Below are 22,571 nucleotides of genomic sequence, written 5' to 3'. Positions count from 1 at the left end.
CCATTATTATTGGCAGCAATTGGACCTCCCCTGCCAGCAATTGGACCTCCCCTGCCATCTCATAATGTCATCAGTGTTAAAATTCTGAGAACCCCTTTGAATAATCATATCATGTCCATATAAACAGCTAGGTGCAAGCACTTGACAGGGCATTTTAACATGTAATGTTAATGTAATATGAAAGCATGCTGCATGTCGCATGTATTGACCTGTATATTGCCATTCCCCAGGACCCTTGCACCTGCTCTACCAAAATGTCCTCTAGGGCATTGCTTGAGGACCTTCTCCCTAATCATGCATGGTATGTGGTGGTGGTATTGATTCAATATGTTTTTTTCCTCTTTCTTCTTTTTTTATACTCATTTCAATCTCTTCTTACATAAAACTATAAATCAACTAATTCAAATATATTAGGCCTTTCTGATGCAATTAACAACCTTCATCTATAGCACTATCATGCTGACAGCTCTAGCAATGCAATTTTGGCTGTACTGGTAAGCCTCATATAAAATAAGAGGACTCCTCATAAATCCATTTTGCTGCATGCTACATCTTGGCATTGCATGTAGTCTCCGCTGAGCAGGAGTCATTTAACAGATGATGTGTATGGAAACTACATTTCCTGTCATGTGTGGGAAAGTCACCTCCAAAATGCTCAAGCCTGCACAGTCCAAGCCCAGAAAATATTCTTTTTATGGTAAAATTCTGTTTACCTTTACAATGTGTCAGTGGCAAATTTATAATCTCCTACATGCTGGGGGGGAGGTGTTACATTCCTGGCTTTAGCACAGTATGTATTTCATGGCACTTTATACAACAAAATCTAGATTTACCAAGGGAAAACTGTAAAGCTGATGAAAGTGCAGGGTGTACACCTATATTTACACATCAACTATGGAATTGCTCCTATGTGATCTGTTATTTTCTAAATCTGGATGACCCCTTTAAAAATCCAGTGTGCCTCTAAGCCAGTGCTTCCCAACCTTTTCCACCTCGGGGCACCCCTTGGAAAAAAAATTTTCCTCAGGGCACCCCTACTAAATAATGTTCTACAAAATAAGAAAACCGTCCTACAGTAACTCACAGGTGATGTCTTCTTTGATCTGAGGCGTCACTTTCCTTTTCCTCTCTATCCGGCGCAGTCCTCCATGATGATTTCTTCCAGCTACGTTTCATCTCTTCAGAACCTGTGAGACAAACATCTTAGGCTCCGCACATTTCTAGCAACTGCTTATCCTTTCTCCCTCCTATAGGCTCCCATAGTAACTGCGCTGTTTGGTGTTATGTGCAGTAAAGCGAGGAATGTGGGTTGCCACCTGTATGTAGGATCCCCTGCTGTGCCCTCATATACCAATAATGCCCCCTGCTGTGTACCCCCATACAATAATAATGCCCCCTGCTGTGTACCCCCGCACAATAAGAATGCCCTCATGTGCCCTCATATACTAATAATGCCCTTTGCTGTGCCCCCATACAATCATAATGCCCCCAGATGTGCCCCTTACAATAATAATGCCCCCTGGTGTGCCCCCATACAATAATAATGCCCCCAGATGTGCCCCCATACAATAATAATGTCCCCTGGTGTGCCCCCATACAATAATAATGCATTTTGTTGTGCGCCCATACAATAATAATGCCCCCAGATGTGCCCCCATATAATAATAATGCCCCCAGATATGCCCCCTGCTCTGCCCCATATAATAATAATGCCCCCAGATGTGCCCCCATACAATAATAATGCCCCCAGATGTGCCCCCATACAATAATAATATCCCCAGATGTGCCCCCATACAATAATAATGCCCCCTGCTCTGCCCCCATATAATAATAATGCCCCCAGAGATTCCACCATACAGTAATAATGATCCTAGATGTGCCCCCATGCAATAATAATGCCCCCTACTCTGCCCCTGTCCCCCATGATTTGCCCTCCATACTTCTTAGCCTTCTACCTGCTGTGCACAGTTTAAATAAAAAAAAAACATCCTACTCACCTAATCCAGGCTGTGTGGCTGCAGGGAGCAACTCTTCTCTTTCTTCTGGATTCATCTTGCGAGCCACAGGGATGGAACCTCCGGCAGGCGTGATGATATCATCACGCCTGCCGGATAGGTCACGTCCTAGAGTCCCATAGGCTGCAGGTATGAAGTGCCAGAGGCGTATGGAAGTGAATGTAGGAGCAGGATGCTGATAGGTCCTGCTCCTACATTTTGTTCACTTTAATGTTCATCAAAGTGATCTGTGCATCCCTAGTAGCTGCGTGGCCGCAGCTTCTACAGGTGCTTAAAGTGACAGAGTCACTATTCCCCCCGGGATCCCGCGGAACCCCTGGCGGGTTCTCATGGCACCCCAGTGTGCTGCGGCACCCTGGTTGGGAACGCTGCTCTAAGCATTAATGGGTAATGATTTTCTATTTTATCAATTGCTTAGAGGCACAATGGATCTTTGGTGTCAACTGGTGTTATCTTACTATGACAAACAGATGCGATGAAAGTAGAACCTCACTGCCAGGGTCTGAAGAAGAAAGAAAAATTTTGTTTGTGTTTGTAGTCATTGGAAGGTTGCACTTAGGTAATAATTTACACATTATTAGCACATTTTTGGCAGCTTTATTTTGGTAAGGTAAACTTTCTGCTGCACTATTTTACTTATTCACTCTGGTTCGTTCGTTTTCCATAAGCCTGTTAACAATATTAATTTAAATTATAGCAAGTGGATTTCATTAAGTCCACCGTCAAGGCAGAAGGTCTAGTGGTTGTGACTGAGGCATTCACATAGAATATACAAGCACATGTTAACCAGATGAAAAATGAGATGTGCACACTGCTGTTCTGCTATGAACCCATACAGTATCTCCATATGTCTCTGATTTTGTTCTCACTGATTCATATGCAATCTGTAATCTTAAAAAAAAGGTATGGCATGCTCCAATGCATGCCAAATGACTGTAGCATACTTCCCTAGAAGTAGGTCTTCTTGGGGAAAATATAGTGCGCTCACATAAGCAGCATACACTGTTCACACAGTGCCTATAGATATGTACTACAGACCATGAATGTGGTTAAATGTGTGCATGGACGTCATACATAAACATTTAGGGGTTGTCAGATGCCAGAGCACATTTATTTTCCATGGTTTGTTTGCAAATAAAAAATAACTTGTACTCATGGGCACCAATATCCTGCTGCTGCCATCCAGATAATCACCACTGCTCCCACTTTTAACATGGAGAAGCTGCCTGCTCAGCCAATCATTGTTGTTTTATTGATCTGCCCCAGCTCGTGATTGGTGGAAGGGACATTTCTTTAAAAGGACAGCAGGAAGCATTTCCTATGACTTCAGAACTTTACATGAGTTATGAAGAAGTGGTGGCTAGCATAGGAGTTGTTTCTCTAAACAACTCCTTTAAAGGGGTATTATCATCTAAACTAACATAGTTATACTTGTAGGACTCATCAAGTTACATATTTATCCAAATACATGTATTTAGCAAACTTGTCTCATTCTCATGATGCGCTGCTCTTTTCCTCCCATTGCCCATTGACAGCGTGTTGTCTAGGCATTAGACCATTATTCTGCTCTAAAAGCAGTGGTTTGGCTGCTGTGTGTGTGTGTGTGTGTGTCTATGTATACAGTATGTTTATCTCTATAATGTAGATGTGTAGAGATATAGGGAGACATTAATTTAGGCCCTGCCCCCTTTCCCCCAGCCAGATGTACTAAGAGGTGCACGCCTCTTAGTAGACCCAGCCAGCCCTGCACCAAACCCTGCGCCCTTTGCAACAAATCTACACCTGCTTCCAGCAAATGTAGACTTGGATCATGTTTTACACCTGTGAGCAAGCATAAATCATAACTGAGATACAGGAGGAGGCAACACCTCCTCCCTGCCTTGCTGTGCCCCCCTACCCATTAGGCCAGTGGGGCATATGGCAGGCATACACCAGGGTGAAGGGGCGGATCTGTACCTTCTCCCTGGTGTATGCTAGGGGTGCAACATTGATAAATGTCCCCCATAGTGTATATATAGTGTATAATATATATAGAAATATGTATACTATATCTCTATATACCCCATACCATTGCTTTTAAAGCAGAGTGGTGGTCGGTATTCTAGACAACAGACTGTCAACAATAGGAGGAAAAGAGCATCGTATCAGGAGAAGGAGGCAAGTTTGCTAAATGAATGCATTTGAAAAAATATATACCTTGATGATCCTTACAAGATTAACTATATTAGTTGAGATGGGAATATCCCTTTAGGGTACAAACCCACTTGACGTATTTGCTGCGTGAATCAGTCTTAAAAATAAGCAGGCAAAACGCAGGTTGGCTTTATACGATTGTTCTGCGTTAAAATACCCAATTGCGTATTTTTGAAGCGTGAAGCTTGTTGTTAGCAAAGCATCAGTTGTTAACAACCTGTGCAAAAAACGCATGTAGCTTCACACTTCAGAAATACGCAATTGCGTATTTTAACAACTGATGCTTTGCTAACAACAAGCTTCACGCTTCAAAAATACGCAATTGCGTATTTTAACGCAGAACAATTGTATAAAGCCAACCTGCGTTTTGCCTGCTTATTTTTAAGACTGATTCACGCAGCAAATACGTCAAGTGGGTTTGTACCCTTAAGACATTCCAGATGACATACAAAAATTACTGCAACCAATCAATATAAGAAATATGACTGTTAAAGATAATTTTCATCTTATTTTATTGGCAACAGGTGATAAATATTTGCTGAATAAACTGATTTTAGCAGGACGGGCTAAGGTGTGCGGAGGCTTCCTGACAATAACCCAATGGCAGATGTCAGGGGAGATAAGGATCGGACACTTGCATTTTCTACTGTCAAATCCTCTTCCACTTAAGGCCTACCTCCCCCCATTAAAAACACATTTATGCTTGGCCACATATGAGGTCATTGGGCATTATAGGTATCAGCAACTAGTGACAACTATCTAGTATGCACTGCCAGCTTATGGTACAGGTGTGTTTACAGCTGCACTGGTAAAACACATGGGATTACAAATGACACAATGCATTAACTACTACATATTCAAATAAAAATACACAGGCAATTAAATAGGAAAATATTTTCAGGCCACGGCCATCTTTATTAAAAGTTTTTTAAATGTGACAAACTGTTTTCACTTTTATTGAACAATAGACAACTATAAGTTTGGACCAATAATAAAACATAAATAACCCTTACCTTAAAATAAGTAACTTATAAATGTCCAATCAAAGCTCAGATACTGTCCAATTTATACCCAGACACTAAGACTAACCCCTTTCAATATAAATGGTGTGAAAGGAGGACCAGGGATCCAGGATAACCACATGGTCCAGAAGTATGATAACTCCCTAAGGACCAAGCTAAGTTTAAATAGCAAACAAATGATCATTGTAATCCCATGTGGATCCATTCTGTTTTTTTACATTTTAACAACATGATCAAACTACTATCATTACATGTGATGGAGTGAAAGTAAGTTTGGCATTACCTTACTACTATTAGTGTGTGTGTGTGTGTGTGTGTATATATATATATATATATATATATATATATATATATATATATATATATATATAATTTAATGTTCCTTATGATAGCAGATGGAAGGCAGCAATTATTACAAAATGACACAGATATATAATAAACTAGGATGTGGTCACACTTCCTGACCAATAACTAATGCAGAACAGCACCAAGATGCTTAAACATTCCCATACCCCGTTCCAAAATGTGCACATGTAAAACAGTTGCCTTATTACTAACAGATAAACCACCACAATGTAGAAATAAACACCAGTCCAGGCGTTGTGTGGGTGAGATCCACAGATTCATTACTGTACAATGTGATTTTAATTTGCAGCTTCTCCTAAATGAAATCCTATGCAAATCTTCTGGGTCAGCAACTTTATACAAACTGGGTGTTCCAAGTCTAGACTAATGGAATGAAGTCAGATTTTATTAACAAATTAAACTCTGACAGGGTTGTCTCTCCGTGGAATTAATGGCATGTTCTAACCCTATTATTAAGGGTTCTGGGACTTGTTGACTAGAAATGCTGTAAGAGAAGCAGTAGCCAACAGAGACCATGGAAGCATCTACATGGGCCTTCTTTTCCAGGATTAGGATTAGAGTTGTAGACAGTGGGTCAGTTCTTGTACTCATATTGTAACCTGTTTAAGTAGATGGAAGTAACTAGCCTTAAAGCCATTTGGATGAATATGAAGATTGTGACATACAGTATGTTGTTTGTTCTAACAATGAAGGGGCCACAGCAAGAGTTTAACACTGCGTTCCCTTCAGTGTTTTTTCTGTTGGGGAAAATTGCAGAAAAGCCCCAGTAAATGGGTCTGGCTGCAGTTCTGTGCACAGCTACATGGCCAGGAGTGTTGCTAGACTGGGAAACCCGTACTGTAACCCCTTTATTCTCAGGTTTGGTGGGGGTCCCAGAGTCACAGTTCTGGTGACCCACTCCACCTTTATAGCAAGATTTGTACTTCCTATAAAAATAATGGGCAAGTGCATTGGAGTTTTTGGCCCACCATACACTACATATGCCCCACCATACACTACATATGTCAGATGGATATGTTGACTTGTGTGAACATTACTATAGTAGATGGTGCACTATATAACACCATTAAGAAAGACAGTTTATGGCACTATTTACATAGGAACTGTGCAGCATTTTTATATGGGCCAAAAGAAAAGGTGCCAATAGCAAATTTCTGGGTGCAATGTCAACTTGGCTTCTGGAATTTGCTAAACCCAGGTTTATCTAAAGATCTGTCTGATTCAAAGACAGTTTTTTTTTTTTTTTTGTTGAGTGTGCACTGCTCCAAAGGCAACAGTCAGCATGACCTACGGTATCATGGCCTATCTATCTGTCTGTCTATCTACCTACCTGTCTATGTATCTACTTCAAGTGTCAGGAAAGTTGGGGGGGTCTCTGAGTAACTCCAGCAGGGAATAAATGCTTACCCAAGTTAAATAAATACTGTGCAAATATATTTTTTCACTGTATGATGCTCTATGAAAAAGCACAGGAAAACTCACAATACCCCAATGTATATCACTAAAAAAACACAGTTTTTTCATCAGGTATATGAGTATAGGAGTGTCTATGTGTTAGGGCCACGGCGGCGTCCCATGCTCCGGACTGGCGCCGCACCCTCTCTCCCACTTCTGCAGCAGCCGGTGTCCATATGCAGGGACCCGGCGCTGCTGTTGCTTCGGCCCCGGGGGGCGCCTCACCTCACCGCGCTCCTGCCCGTCACTGTGCCAGCCGGCGCGCGCGTCCCCGCCTCCTAGGGCGTGCGCGCGCTGGCTGTCTCAGATTTAAAGGGGCAGTGCGCTCCTAATTGGCTTGTATGTTAATCACTCCCCTATAAGTTCCAGCCCTGCCCCCTTCCAGGTGTTGGAGCCTCTACATGCTTCCCATAGCGTTTGGCCCAGCTCCCTGTTGTTCCTGATTCCTGTCCGCTACCTGGTCCCTAGTCCTTGTCCCTGATTCCTGTCCGCTACCTGGTCCCTAGTCCTTGTTCCTGATTCCTGTCCGCTACCTGGTCCCTAGTCCTCGTTCCTGGTTCCTGCTCCTCTGTTACACTATTGCTCCTGTGTTCAGCCTGTCACCTGCGGTTACACCTACAGACCTCTGCCAGCACCATCTCCTGCTTACTGCTCCTGCCACGCCTCGCCTGCCGTCACTAGCAACCAAGCCAGGGGTAGCGACTTGGGGGTCGCCTGCCACAGCAAGTCCATCCCACCTTGCGGCGGGCTCTGGTGAAAACCAGCGGCCCCTTAGACTCCGCTCCCTGGTGAGGTTAGTGCCATCACTAGTGACGGTCCAGTGGATCCACTACTCCAGGCGTTACAGTAGGCTCCAACCATGGATCCCGGCGAGGTGCCTGATATCCGTGAAGTAGCCCGAGTGGTCGCCCTACAGGCTCAACAGATCCAGCAACAGTCACAGCTGATCCAACAACTGACTGCAGCCGTACAGCAGCATACCACAGCTCAGCGGTCATCACCTCCTGCAGCCTCTTCAAAACTACGACTGGCTCTCCCAAGTAAATATGGAGGTGACCCCAAGTTGTGCAGAGGATTCCTGACTCAATGCACTATGCATATTGAACTTCTAAGCAGTCAGTTTGCCACCGAGCGCTCTAAAGTGGCTTTCATCATCAGCCTATTGGAAGGTAGAGCTCTGGCCTGGGCCACACCGCTGTGGGACCGTAATGACCCTGTTGCTGCTAATCTCCGAATCTTCCTGGCCGAGTTCCGCTCTGTCTTTGAGGAACCTGCCCGTGCGTCTTCGGCTGAGACTGCTCTCCTCAATCTATCTCAAGGAACATCCTCCGTTGGTGATTACGCCATCCAGTTCCGCACCCTGGCTGCAGAACTAGACTGGAATGAAGCTGCCCTAATTGCCACCTTTAAAAAGGGCCTGTCCAGTCGAGTGAAAGATGTGCTCGCTGCCCGAGACCTTCCTACCTCCTTGAACGAACTCATTCTACTGGCTACCAGAGTCTACACCAGGTTTTCCGAGAGAGAGGAGGAGGTCCGTCAGGAACGGTGTTTGAGTCTGCCCCGTCGCCATCCCCGGCTGGCACCGGTGTTCCAGAATCCCGTTGCTCCTATGCCCCAGTTGTCTCCAGAAGTTCCTATGCAGGTGGAACGAGCTCGCCTGATGACTGATGAGAGGGCCCGTAGACTGGAGCTGAACCTCTGCCTTTATTGCGGTGGCGCTGATCACTATCGGCAGAGATGTCCCCAACGTCCTCAGTGTCCGGGAAACGCTCGCATCTAAGTCCGGTGGGAGAGGCCTCCCTAGGTGTGAATGCCACCTCTCCAAGGTTGACTATGCCAGTCTCCATCCAGACACCCTCAGGGCACCCGTGATCCAGCTAGCCCAACCCCGGTCTATCTCTTCGGTCACTGGCGAGATTCTTACCGAAGCTGTGCACTGCCAGACTGCACCTCTAGTCCTCGAGGTGGGTGCCTTACATCAGGAGAGGATCTCCTTCTACGTCTTGCGCCATTCCTCTTCCAACATCCGCCTGGGTCCTCCTTGGCTGCAATTACATACCCCTAAGCTGGACTGGAGAACTGGGAAGGTTCTCAGCTGGGGTCAGGACTGTCCAAATCGGTGTCTGAGGTCTCCTCAACCCAAGTGCTCTACGAGGTCACCTGCTTACGCCAAGCCTCTATCCAGACTACCGGAGGAATACCAAGACTTCGTTGATGTCTTCTCGGCCAAGGAGGCGGACTCTCTACCACCTCATCGGCCCTATGATTGCCCTATAGACCTTCTTCCAGGAACTTCTCCTCCACGTGGTCGAGTATACCCTCTCTCTGTGCCCGAGACTGAAGCCATGTCCTCCTACATCCGGAAGAACTTACAGAAGGGCTTCATCCGTAAATCCACGTCTCCCGCTGGCGCTGGATTTTTCTTTGTGCAGAAGAAGGACTGTTCCCTCCGCCCATGCATAGACTACCGGGGCTTAAATAAGGTGACTGTCAAGAACCGCTATCCTCTTCCGCTAATCCCCGAACTATTCGACCGTCTCCGTGGAGCTAGGATCTTCTCCAAGCTGGATCTCAGGGGAGCATATAACTTGATCCGTATTCGTGAAGGAGATGAATGGAAGACCGCTTTCAACACCAGAGATGGGCACTACGAATATCTGGTCATGCCATTCGGCCTATGCAACGTCCCAGCGGTCTTCCAGGAATTCGTGAATGATATATTCCGCGATCTCCTCTATGTCTGCGTCATTGTCTATCTTGACGACATCCTGGTCTTCTCCCACGACCAGCAGACCCACGTGTCCCATGTACGGCAAGTTCTACGAAGACTACGGGCCAACCATTTGTATGCCAAGCTGGAGAAGTGCGTTTTCCATCAGCGCAGCCTGCCGTTTCTTGGATACATTGTCTCCGACCAGGGCCTACAGATAAATCCAGCCAAGCTCTCAGCTGTTCTCCAGTGGCCACGTCCTGTGGGACTTAGAGCTATCCAACGTTTCCTTGGATTTGCCAACTACTATCGGCAGTTCATCCCTCACTTCTCTACCCTGGTCGCACCCATAGTGGCTCTCACCAAGAAGAAGGCGGATCCCAGACGTTAGCCTCCAGAGGCTGAACAAGCCTTCAATAGTCTAAAGTCTGCCTTTGCCTCTGCTCCTGCTCTAGTCCGTCCGGATGTCTCCAAGCCATTTTCTCTTGAAGTCGATGCATCTTCTGTGGATGCAGGAGCCATCCTCTGGCAAAGGGACACATCAGGCAAGACCAGAACCTGCGGGTTCTTTTCTAAGACTTTCTCCCCTGCCGAGAGGAACTATACGATTGGAGACCGTGAACTCCTGGCTATTAAGTTGGCACTGGAGGAGTGGCGTCATCTCCTAGAGGGGGCTAGACATCCCGTTAACATCTACACGGACCACAAGAACCTCCTCTACCTCCAATCGGCTCAACGCCTCAATCCCCGGCAGGCCAGGTGGTCCCTCTTCTTCTCACGGTTCAACTTTACTATTCATTTCCGTCCAGCCGAGAAGAATATAAAAGCCTATGCATTATCCCGAGCATCCGATGTCATGGGGCAAGAGGAATCCCCTCGTCACATAATACCTCCCGATCGCCTAGTACCAGTTGCCACTTCTACTCTGCAGAGACTACCTCCCGGTAAGACTTATGTGCGCCCCGCACTCCGAAAACGCATCTTGAAGTGGGGTCATTCCTCTTTGGTGGCCGGGCATCCGGGAGCTCAAAAGACCGGGCAATTGATCTCCCGTCACTACTGGTGGCCCAATCTCCTTCAGGATGTCAAGGACTTTGTGGCTTCCTGCGCAGTCTATGCCAGGAACAAGTCACCCCGTCAAAGACCTGCCGGCCTACTTTTGCCCTTGCCAGTCCCGGACCATCCCTGGAACCACATAGGGATGGACTTCATCACGGACCTACCTCCATCACCGGGCAATACAGTCATTTGGGTGGTGACTGACCGCTTCTCTAATATGGCTCACTTCGTGGCCCTTCCTGGACTACCCTCTGCTCCCCGTCTGGCTCAGTTGTTCTTCCGACACATCTTCCGCCTGCATGGACTTCCTCTTCACATTGTGTCCGACCGAGGCTCTCAATTTGTCTCCAAGTTTCGGTGTGCCCTCTGCTCGCAGCTCCAAGTGAAGCTGGACTTCTCATCTGCCTATCATCCCCAGACCAACGGGCAAGTGGAGAGAGTCAATTTTGTTTCCAGCCGCCAAGACAACTGGTCCGATCTACTTCCATGGGCAGAGTTTTCTTATAACCATCTGGACTCGAGTTCCACAGGCAAGTCTCCTTTCTATGTGGTCTACGGGCATCACCCTCGTCCTCCTCTGCCTCTCTCTCCATCATCTGAGGTTCCTGCCGTGGAGGAATTGATCTCTGACCTTCAGTTGATCTGGGAACAGACTCGACAGTCCTTACTCAAAGCCTCTGAACGCATGAAGGACCAGGCAGATAAGAAGAGGAGACCTGCCACAAACTTCTCCCAGGTGACAAAGTCTGGCTCTCGGCCAAGTATGTCCGTCTCAAGATTCCCAGCTACAAGTTGGGTCCTCGATTTCTTGGCCCTTTCTCAGTGCTAAAACGCATTAACCCAGTCACCTACAAACTCCGTCTACCCCCTACTATGCGAATCCCAAACTCCTTCTATGTCTCCCTCTTGAAGCCAGTGGTCCTCAACCGATTCTTCGTCCTCCACTCCACAAGCCGTCTATGACGACGTATACATTGTTGAAGACATCCTAGCGATGAAAACTGTCAGAGGAAGACGTTTCTTCCTAGTGGACTGGAGAGGTTTTGGTCCTGAAGAGAGATTCTGGGAACCCGAATCTAATATCCTGGATCGGGATCTCATCAAGGAATTCTTGCAGACCAGAAAGAGGGGGAGGCCAAAGGGGGGGGGGGTACTGTTAGGGCCACGGCGGCGTCCCGTGCTCCGGACCGCCGCCGCACTCTCTCTCCCACTTCTGCAGCAGCCGGTGTCCATATGCAGGGACCAGGCGCTGCTGTTGCTTCGGCCCCGGGGGGCGCCTCACCTCACCGCGCTCCTGCCCGTCGCTGTGCCGGCCGGCGCGTGCGTCCCCGCCGGCTGTCTCAGATTTAAAGGGGCAGTGCACTCCTAATTGGCTTGTATGTTAATCACTACCCTATAAGTTCCAGCCCTGCCCCCTTCCAGGTGTTGGAGCCTTCACATGTTTCCCATAGCATTTGGCCCAGCTCCCTGTTGTTCCTGATTCCTGTCCGCTACCTGGTCCCTAGTCCTTGTTCCTGATTCCTGTCCGCTACCTGGTCCCTAGTCCTTGTTCCTGATTCCTGTCCGCTACCTGGTCCCTAGTCCTCGTTCCTGGTTCCTGCTCCTCTGTTACACTATTGCTCCTGTGTTCAGCCTGTCACCTGCGGTTACGCCTACAGACCTCTGCCAGCACCATCTCCTGCCTACTGCTCCTGCCACGCCTCGCCTGCCGTCACTAGCAACCAAGCCAGGGGTAGCGACCTGGGGGTCGCCTGCCGCAGCAAGTCCATCCCGCCTTGCGGCGGGCTCTGGTGAAAACCAGCGGCCCCTTAGACTCCGCTCCCTGGTGAGGTTAGTGCAATCGCTAGTGACGGTCCAGTGGATCCACTACTCCAGGCGTTACACTATGAATACGCCTACCACATACATCAGGAGCTTTATCAGTGAATAATTTCAGGTCTAGAGTCAGCCCCCAGCTCACCTGGGCAAGTGCTATGCCTCCACCTTTTACCGGTAAGCGCTTCCTAATGGCACTTACAATTAAATGCAGCCCTGTGATTGATGGAGAGAAGATCCACTGCCCCCTTACCCAGCTAGTCATTAATGTAACTGCAGGCAGCATTATTCCCACAGTAGCAAGAGGCGGTTCTTTTTCCCTGTGCTACAGCACTTGACATTACTCTTGTGCTCGCAGAGTGGGGAGGAGAAATAGCCATTGATGGATTGTGTGGAGCCTGGTAAGTATGGATTTTTATTTATATTACATAGGGGGATGACTACATGGGGGATACAAACAACTGGGAAGACTATCTACAGGGGCTTGCCAAACTACTACATGGAGGCACAGAAAGGGCTATATGGGAGCACAAAGAAGCCTAACTACTAATTTGTGACACAGAGGGGACCTTGTATACTGGTATTATTGGTAATATTGCTCTTGGTATATTGTATTTGCCAGCAACTAACAGCAATAGTCTAGAGTAGCAGTATAGTGGATAAAATTTTAACAAATGTTATCCACATGCTGCTGCATGGTTTTATACCCCCTGCATGCCAGTTATAAGGGGGGAACCTGCTAACCCCACTCCCAAAGACCCATACCCCCCAACAACACAACCAACACATCTTTGGCGGAAATTGCAGCATACGCTGCACTTTATTTAAGATTGTAAACATAAAGGGGGAGGCCTGACACAAATCACAACCTTTCAGCCAGGAAACTAAGAGTGACTATTTACTGAGGGTAGCCCGATCCAGACCTGCCCTCCCCCATTATATACAGATAAATACATTAAATACAATAGATAACAAAGGTAGCAGGGTGAGATCTTGAAAAGTGCTGTGTCCCTGGTCTGACTACCTGTCCTTTTATACTCTAAAACCCCGCCCCCTTTACCACCCAGCTCAGCTCACTACCTCCCCCAGGTATTCCCTCTGCATACTAATGACCCCTTTGTCTCTACACAAAGGCCATACATGTTCCCCCCTCCCCCACCCTCTACCAGTGGCCATCTTTAGCTGTAACCAAACTACTGCCACCATTACACTTGGACTTCAAACTAACAAAACCCCACTAACCCTGTCATGGTCGCAGAGACCCCCCTTATGGCTCCTCACTGGGAGGCCCTTTTATCCCCAACTCGTCAGACTTTCTTGCAGGTTTTCCCACTGCTTTTAAGCTGCAGAAGACCTGCTGTGATTACAGCAACTGAGCAGCATTCAATTTTTTGTCAGTAATTTACTCTGTTTTACTGCTGCTATGTGAGTTGCACTGCAAAAGGATCTGTCTCCCTAGAGCCTGCATAGATGCAGATACAGCCCTACGTACCAGAAACTGCCCCTGCAGTGTGAATGGAGCATTATCCGCGTATACTGTTTTTGACTACACTTCATTTGTCGGTTTTTAAAGTGTCCTAGAATGTACTCTCTGACAAAAGCATCTGTCTGACATTCTAAAAAGTTTGGGAACAGCTGAGAAGCATATGCATATGACAGTTTAATGTGTTTGGTTTGTGTTCAGTACATGATCCATCATTCCTAATGAAAAAAACTAATCTGACATCTGCACAACCGGTGCTTCACCAACATTTCCCCTTCTTGCCAAAAATGAATGCAGAGAGGTTGTCTCAAAGTTACAGCTTGAAAAATAAAATTCAAATGAACCTTCCTGCCTCCATTATTGTAAAGAATTACCGTACCGGTCATTTTCATCACTGTAAATCATTTATACTTTATCTCTAGATTTATCCTTTATCGTCTTGAAACACTGACAGCATTAGCAAAACAGCAGAGTTCACGAAGACCATCGCTCTTCACACAGCTGTAGAGTACACGAGTAGGCCAAGATTTCGTACATATGTTGTCTGCATACTCAGCACATTTGTTGCCTGCCTAAACATCTGACAGCTGTAAAATGGTTTGGAGTTCTGTCTTTTCAAAACCAATTTTCATGATATTGTCCAGGTTATGGAACCTTTAAATAACACAAATTGTCCCTTCAAACCAAATCCAAAAAATGCAACACTAACTGTGATAATGTGTCAGTTCTGTTGACCCATGCCACAGTTACATATTCTGGGTCCCCAATGCCAAGCTGCGTTCCAGAGCTGTAGAATAGTGATAGCATATTTTATATTTATATTGGCTTTCTGTTCTCTGTCTTTTTAAAGTGAGTACATTTAACACTTTCGACTTAAGGTCCTATTACACAAAGTGATTATTGTCCGCATTCGGCCGATAATCGATTCATGTAATTATAGACAACGATCAGTCGGCTGATCGTTGTCTTTCAACAGGCTGAAACGGCAATAATCTGGCAGTGATCTACTGCCGTCGCTCCGTGGGCTGCATGGACCATCCGACGATTGCCTGGGCATTCTCCCTGCGACCCCCCCCCCCCCCCCCAACTCTTACCCGCTCACTGTCGACGCTTGTAATAGCACAACGAGCAATCAAGTGCTGAGCTGACAGGTCAGCGTTTCCCTCCCCTTCACATTGCCCCGTATAATAGGGGCTTTAGAAACCTTTCTTTGAACATTGAAGTGTCTGTGACATTGTGATACATTGTAAGAATCGGTATCAGCAGAGCCTTGATGTATGTGAGACATTGTGTGTGGTGAGATTACTAAGCAGGCCAAATGTTGGGTAATATTACCCATAGTGCCAAATAAGACTGATTCAAAAGCCTGTTATGTCTCCTCTGTTTGACCAATCTAGTCACTACTTCTCAGCTATTTTCCACAGAATTTTCAAGACAGTTTGTAAAAGGGATATGACTGTTTAGTGAAAAACCCATAGCATCTTGCTGGGTCTCGAAAGGACCAAATAAAGCATGCAGACTGGAGCTCTGAAGCTGAACTTGGCAAAGTGATTCCAGGTTCAGTGTCAGTGCTCTAGTCTGCCCCTGTCCCTCCGTTTACTTTCCATGATGACATGTTGTCTTGGCTCTGCTGATGATTTTGAGCCAATCTCAAAGGTCGTCAGCAGGGGAGCCTGGAAAACATGTCATCAGGGGAAGCAAATAGAGGTATGAGGTTGGACCAAAGCACCAGCACTAGACCGATGAGGCTTTAGAGGATTCAACCAAACGGTAGCAGATCATACTTCATCTTTCTGGATAACCCCAGCTGGTTCAGCTGTACTATGTGGTGTAATCATACAAAGTTTCCAAGCCCCTGCAGGTCCAGCAATGGAAAAATTATGGATTGCACAGTTCCCATTACAATCACTGTGCTGTATGTGGCTCCTTAAAAAGTGGAGATCATTTTGGAGCCACTCTCCACTAATAGATAAGTGTGCTAAAAGAAGTTTCTAAAAGGGTGTTTGAAAACTGGCTTTCTAAACCAGAAATGCACTTGATGTGCTTATGCTGATAAATATGAATATCAGTAAAGGCTGTTTTACACAGCCCGATTTGCTGGATAAGCACCGATCTGCTAGATTAGTGCTCTCTTACTGAGCCTATTACATGACTCGTCGATTATGTAGCAAGAGCTGCAAGGACATCATTAGCAATGTCCATGCAGCCCTTGCTTTCACATAGAAAAAAATAAGTAAGTAAATACTTACGTGTCCAAGGCCCCCTGGTGTACTGCAGCCTTTACCCTGCATTTCCTGCTTCTTCCAGCTTCCTCTGACACTTCTGGCCCTGTCTCTTCAGAGACAGGCCCCTCAGCCAATCGCTAGCCAAGACGGGATGGCGTCACTGCCAATAATTGGACAGTGCAGATACAGGGCCAGAAGTGTCAGAGACAAGCAATGAATGCTGGTTAAAGGCGGCAAGGCTCTGGGGGAGACTGGGCATGTAAGTATGTACTTTATTATTTTGTTTACAGCCGTCAGCCACAATGCAATACAATACATGCGTGTAAGAGCTGCTCTGCGGGCAATGATTTTTCAACATGTTGAAAGACAACGAACAGTCGATGATTGTTTCTTTGACTCATCATTGTCTTTATTACATAGAGCGATAATCTGCCAAATCAGCCTGATTGGCAGATAATCTCTCCACGTAATAGGGCCTTTAGCTGTGCTCTATATCTGTCAGCAAAGTTTATCTAACATACAGTAGTTCATAGTTCCAGTTCTAAAGGCTAAATAACAGGGCCAGATGCCTACTGTAAGCAAGCACCAATCTGCTAAATTGGTGCTCGCTTTATGAGCCTGTTACGCTGCTTGATAGTCGTGCAGCAGGGGTTGCACAGACACCGTTTGCGATGTCCATGCAGCCCTTGCCTTAAATGCAAAATATTAAACTTTAAACATACCAGTCTACGCACCCGGTGTTGTTTTTGCTTCTGCCCACTGTCCGCAGCTACCGCTAGAACGAAGGGGACGTTCAGCCAATCACCATTGTAAGTCAGTGATTGGCTGAGCGGCCTGTCACTTCAGAGATCGGCTCTAAAGCTCAAGCGGTGACTGTGGACAGTGGGCAGAAACTAGAGGGACACCAGGAGCATGGACAGGTATGTAAAACATTTAATCATTTTTTACACATACATCAGACGTCTGCCTCTGCATTACTAATATACACGTAGTGATGCGCAGTCGATGGCCGATGTTTTTTAGCAGGTTAAAAGACAATGATCAGCCAATGATTGTTTCTGCTGATCGTTGTCTTTATTACATGAAGCAATAATCTGCCGTATCAGCCTCATTGGGCAGATTGTTGCTCCGTGTAATAGGGCCTTTAGTCAATATGACCTCTTTCTTCAGACTCCTCTCCTCTTTCCCCTGCCTCCTGCACTGTTCACACTCTTTCAGTTCAGTGATAAACTTTGGACACACCAAACAGAGAGGAGACAAATTTTCAGCTTAAGTGAGAGATCAGGTTACAGCTACCCATCAAAGTCTATGTAAAAGGGAGGGAACACAGAGAGAGTTTGGCAATGTTCCCACACAGTATTTTACAACCAAAACCAGGAGTGGATTGAAAACACAGAAGGCTATGCTCATACACTGTTGCAAATAACAGCCGTATAAATGTTTTTCATTAACTATTTTCTAACCCAACATTAACTTACTGATATTAGAGCTATAATGCATTCTCCATATTTTTTCCTTACATCTGTATATCAGCTTTTATTGCGAAGTATGACAGTAAAAATATATATTTTTTATTTGTCTAGGTATAAAGGTGGATCGATGAAGATTCTGTTCAGTGATATACATTCAGAAGAACATGACTTACAAGAGTTTTTCTTATGAGTCTGACTTCAAGATGTCCAGCAACAAAATCTGCAGCAGCATTACCAGTGAAGGCCATAATTGTCCTGTGGCTTTCTATCTACTGTGTCTTTTGTTTTGATGCACATACAAGGGTTTATCACAGTGTGGGTACTGTACCTCTGTGTAACTAGAGGGTTTTTTCAGAAGGACTACACATCTATTGATTCAGGATTGCATGGACAATGATGTATGTCTTTGGTTCTATTTTGTTCTACTGTTTTAATCATCTTTCTTTTTAATTACTGTATATGATATTTATTACTGACAACAGGTTCATCCCATTGTTACCAAATCCTTTGACCTTTATTAGGCTGGTTTCACACATGTTTTTGTGTTTTTCATGTTTTTTTTTTCTTTGGGGGGTTGTTTTAGTTTTTTCATAGATGTTACCCTAAAGTATGTAGGGGAATATAAAATACACTGCATTTGGTTTGTTGCTTTTTTCTTCCATAGGATTCCAAGATCATGGAAAAATGCATATGCAAAATAAGTAAATAAAAACACCATCAAAAACGCCACTAAAACATATAAACACATTAATACATTATTAAATAAATGCTGTTGTTTGGAAATATATTTTTTCATGCATTTTAAAGTTCCACAAAACAACACTGTATGAAGGAGCATTTATGTGTCTTTTTCGGTGGGTTTCAAATAGAATGAAGTGCTTCACCCCTGGAGAAGAATATCCTAAAACGTCTCCTTAAAGGGGTTATTCAGGATTAGAAAAGGCACAGTTACTACCTTGCAAAAAGGTTGTGTGCGGGATTGCATTTCAGCTCCATTCACTTCAATGGAATTGAGCTGCAAAACCACACCCAAACTTAAGACAGGAGAGGTGATGTTTCTGGAAGCAACCATGTTTTTTTAAGCTTGGAAAGCCCCTTAAAACACACAACTTATAGTGTAAAGTTGATGAAAGTATAAACCAACTAAAATGATCACTCGTTGGGTGAAATTTAATACCAGTTGTTTTAGCTGATAAGTGACAAACTGTTATTATCTAAAAAGAAGCTGGTCATGTATGAAATTTTTGTTCTCTATTTGGACAAAAAAAATCTTGTTCAGGAAAAGAATATTCCAAGAAAATTCCCAGAATAGTGCCAAAGAGATTTTTCACCCCTGGGCAGTTTGAACAACTGTAACAGCCAACACAGACAAAAATTTGTATGGTTGTGTCTACAAAAAGTATCTTTTATCAACTGTTTACCCAATAAATTCATCTGTGTATGGACTAAATTGGATATTTTTTCTTTAAAAAAAAATGCCCAGATGGGCTAATTATTATACCCTTAGGACTTATTCTCACATTCTGTGAAACACAGAACCTATGGACGGGTAAGCTGTGTAATGGACTGTATCCCCGCGTGGCATCATGTATCAATATGATGCTGGGAGTGGGCAAAACATTTAAATCTACGCAGCACATGAGAATAAGCCTTAATTCTGATTTTCATGGTATTTGCCCCAAGATGCTCCATTTCTAGAGGTTCCTCTTATATGGGTCCATTTCACCAGGAAATTAAACCTCTGCTGCATATTTGTGAGATGACACACCAAAAGCACACCACTCCCGTTCATGTCTATGACTATTAGCTCTAGCTAATAACCACTAGAAAGACCCCCCCCCCCCGGGCCCCATCATCCAGCTGTGGCTATACAGAAGTAAGATTTCACATTATACATCCTTTATGAACCTTCTCAACCCAACCGAACCCCCCCCTCCTCCCTCAAACTACACAAGGGCTTTAAAACACTGAAAAAATGGTGGGAAGAAGTCCTAACACTGATGTCATCTGCACAGGCTCATCAAAATAAAGGATATCATTAAGTATTTCCTATTGATAATGTTCCAGGGATGCTTATAATTTTGTATTTGAAAAATCCAAGCATTCCTGATATTAGCTTAGTACATGACATGGAGCTTATATACAATGCCTTGTTTTCTTTCTTTTCCCACAATATTTTACATGTAATATTTAATGGTGAAAGTAACCTCAAGCAACTTTGACAGCCGTAACATTGAAAAAATCTGGATATTTAGCTTTTTCTTGGATAGTGTCCTAAATGCTAACAGCATCCAGTTTTATCAGAGAATATCATGTACTAAATAGTAATTTATGTCTTTTACCCTTTAAAGTTAAAAGCAGAGAGAAATTACTGTGACAAATTGAACTGCACAAAAAATAACATTAGCATTTTCTCCTAGAGCATGACGGGTAATTCTAATGGAAAGAAGATGCTTTAATGAATATATCTTGGTAAAGCCATGGCTGTTGTGTTAACCAGACTGTTAGAATATATCATTAGTGCAGTAATCAGGCATATTGCTTAATTTCCTCTAATTCCTCTGATGTCAGTTGCAGACAACAGGCCAAACTAGATCATTCCAGACGTCAGCCAACATTTCAGCTTCACAAGTTATCTAGGTAACTTCTTTTAACTGTGAGGAAGTCACATAGAGACTAGCACTGGAAAGGCCAGTGCCACAGTCCTCTTTTTAAATCACGGCACTGGTCTATTCCAGTCACTGGCCCAGCCTGAAGCACTGGAGCTGGTCCCGCCCGCCCCCAGTGGGATAAAACCCCTCCACTCTGTGACGTGGCTCTATTGATTCCAATAGAGCCGCTTGACAGAAGTTAGGGAAAATCGTCACACTGGGGGCAGGCGGGACCAGCTCCAGTGCTTCAGGCTGGGGCGGTGACTGGGAATAGATGGGCGCCATGTCTCACTTTTTGGACATTACCTATTTTTTTAATAAGTTGACATTCCACCCCCTAGTACAAGCACATCTGCTCTGGACTTAAGGCCATATCACATGGGCGAATGCTCGCTTAATCCTTGTTCCCTGCTAACTGTCTGTGCTATTACAAGCACAGATACCGAGTGGGGGGGGCAGGGGGGGTTAGGGAGCAGCGGGAGGGGCTGCCTGATTTCACCTTTGACAACAATGGTGAGCAGGACATTGTTCTTTGAAGTTATATATTGTACTTGCTATGACCTTGTATAACAATAATGACTAAACCCACCTAATAATTCGGACTCCTTTCTACAACAGCTTTGCATTTTTATTTTTTTACATTTGGGCCAATAGGTTCCATTCACAATGTAGCACTATAACAATGGGATAAAGTAATTAGAGAGGTAGTTTGTGAACCGTCAGTGTTTGTGACCGTGTGATACCATATATTTATGCAGCTGCATGGGATGAGCGCGGCAGAAGGTTTTGTACTGTAAATTAAATGTTTAATTGTTTATTGTTCTCTTCTCGTAGTTTTTGTACATGAACACAGAGGGTGTTGTTTTTTCTGAGCCTTTAACACTTTATAAAATGGAAATCTTTGCAAGCCATTCATCATGTAGACTGCTAACTATAAAATAGGTGATGAAATGGTTTCTATTTTACAATGGCTGTTTCTTAAATCTTAGGAGAGCACTCAGTCTTGTTGTAAGAAATATTTTACCTAACATGAGCACTTTTTTTCTATTCCCGCTGGTTTGGATTTTTGTGGATTTAAATGTACATTTTGAATGATTAACAATAAAAACTTACCTGGACGCTTTGTGTTACTATGTCTTGAATTCTTAGAGATTGGGCAAGGGACCTTGTGTGCAGAGCATCAGTATAACACTAATCCTACACCCTAAGGCGTGTCCACTGATGCCCCAAAAAATTTAAATATGCAAAATATTAGTATTTCGCTATTTATGTTCCAATACTCGCAACCGAGTGGGACTTAAGGGGCTATTTATCAGGGTGGTGCGGTGCTCTCCCCGTCATGGTGGCACCCGCGGCAACAGGCTAGAGATATCTGGCTATCCCGTGTTTTGAGACTTGCAACCGAGACTCCACTGATTTTTGTTTTGCATATTAAAATTTTTGGGGGCATCAGTGGAGACTCTTGATTGAGTACTTCATTGGAGTTATTTTTAACTGTTCTCCTTGAGTTCAGTGATAACTGTGTTTTGTTGGTTGATTTGTCATTGCCCCAACTAGCCAGAATCCTACTCCACACTGACGAGAGGCAAATACCCCGAAATGGCTGTCTGTGGATGGAAGTCTGCCTTGGCAAGCCCTTGTCATGATCGCAATACTCGTACCTTGTGTTAGACATTGACAAAAGGGGCCACCCTGGTATTTCCCTATTTATGTTCCAATACTCGCAACCGAGTAGGACTTAAAGGGGTATTCCCCCCAAAATTATTTTTGCATTAATACGCTGCCCATCCGTAGCTTTTCATCTTTCCAATATACAGTTATTTATGGATTCTACACAGTTTTGCTGTTATCCAGCTGCATTCACCCCCACGGATTGCATAGAATCATCAGACCTCAGTCCAACCCGACACGCTCCATGCTCCTGGCCCCCACCCTCCGAGACGGCATCACGTGTCCTCAGTCCCAGCACAGTGAAGTAACTGAGAACACTGATGGGGTGGCTGCTGTTAGAGAGGGAGACAGTGATCAGCGCAGCTAACAGCAGCCGCCCAGTCACCCCCAGCCCAGAGCTCACCCCCTGTGTCCAGAGCCTCCCGGCACCGTCC

General features: G+C 44.9%; 1 protein-coding gene across 3 annotated transcripts in view; it reads left to right on the top strand.

Moving 5' to 3' along the window:
• Window positions 1-20,557, top strand: part of SNCAIP (synuclein alpha interacting protein) — a 248,530-nt gene extending 227,973 nt beyond the window's left edge. For 2 of the 3 annotated variants that reach the window (XM_069962653.1, XM_069962652.1), the window contains 2 exons: window positions 231-301; window positions 17,927-20,557. In XM_069962653.1, the coding sequence (XP_069818754.1) occupies window positions 231-301; window positions 17,927-18,005 (150 nt within the window). In that variant the 3' untranslated portion in view covers window positions 18,006-20,557. The remainder of the gene's footprint in view (window positions 1-230; window positions 302-17,926) is intronic. The other variant, XM_069962654.1, reaches the window with a different exon arrangement.
• Window positions 20,558-22,571: the final 2,014 nt, after the last annotated feature.

This window comes from Dendropsophus ebraccatus, chromosome 3 (genome assembly GCF_027789765.1).
Source record: "Dendropsophus ebraccatus isolate aDenEbr1 chromosome 3, aDenEbr1.pat, whole genome shotgun sequence".
Lineage (NCBI taxonomy): Eukaryota > Metazoa > Chordata > Amphibia > Anura > Hylidae > Dendropsophus > Dendropsophus ebraccatus.
Note: the sequence above shows the minus strand (reverse complement) of the source record. Positions and strands in the feature narration are given on the sequence as shown.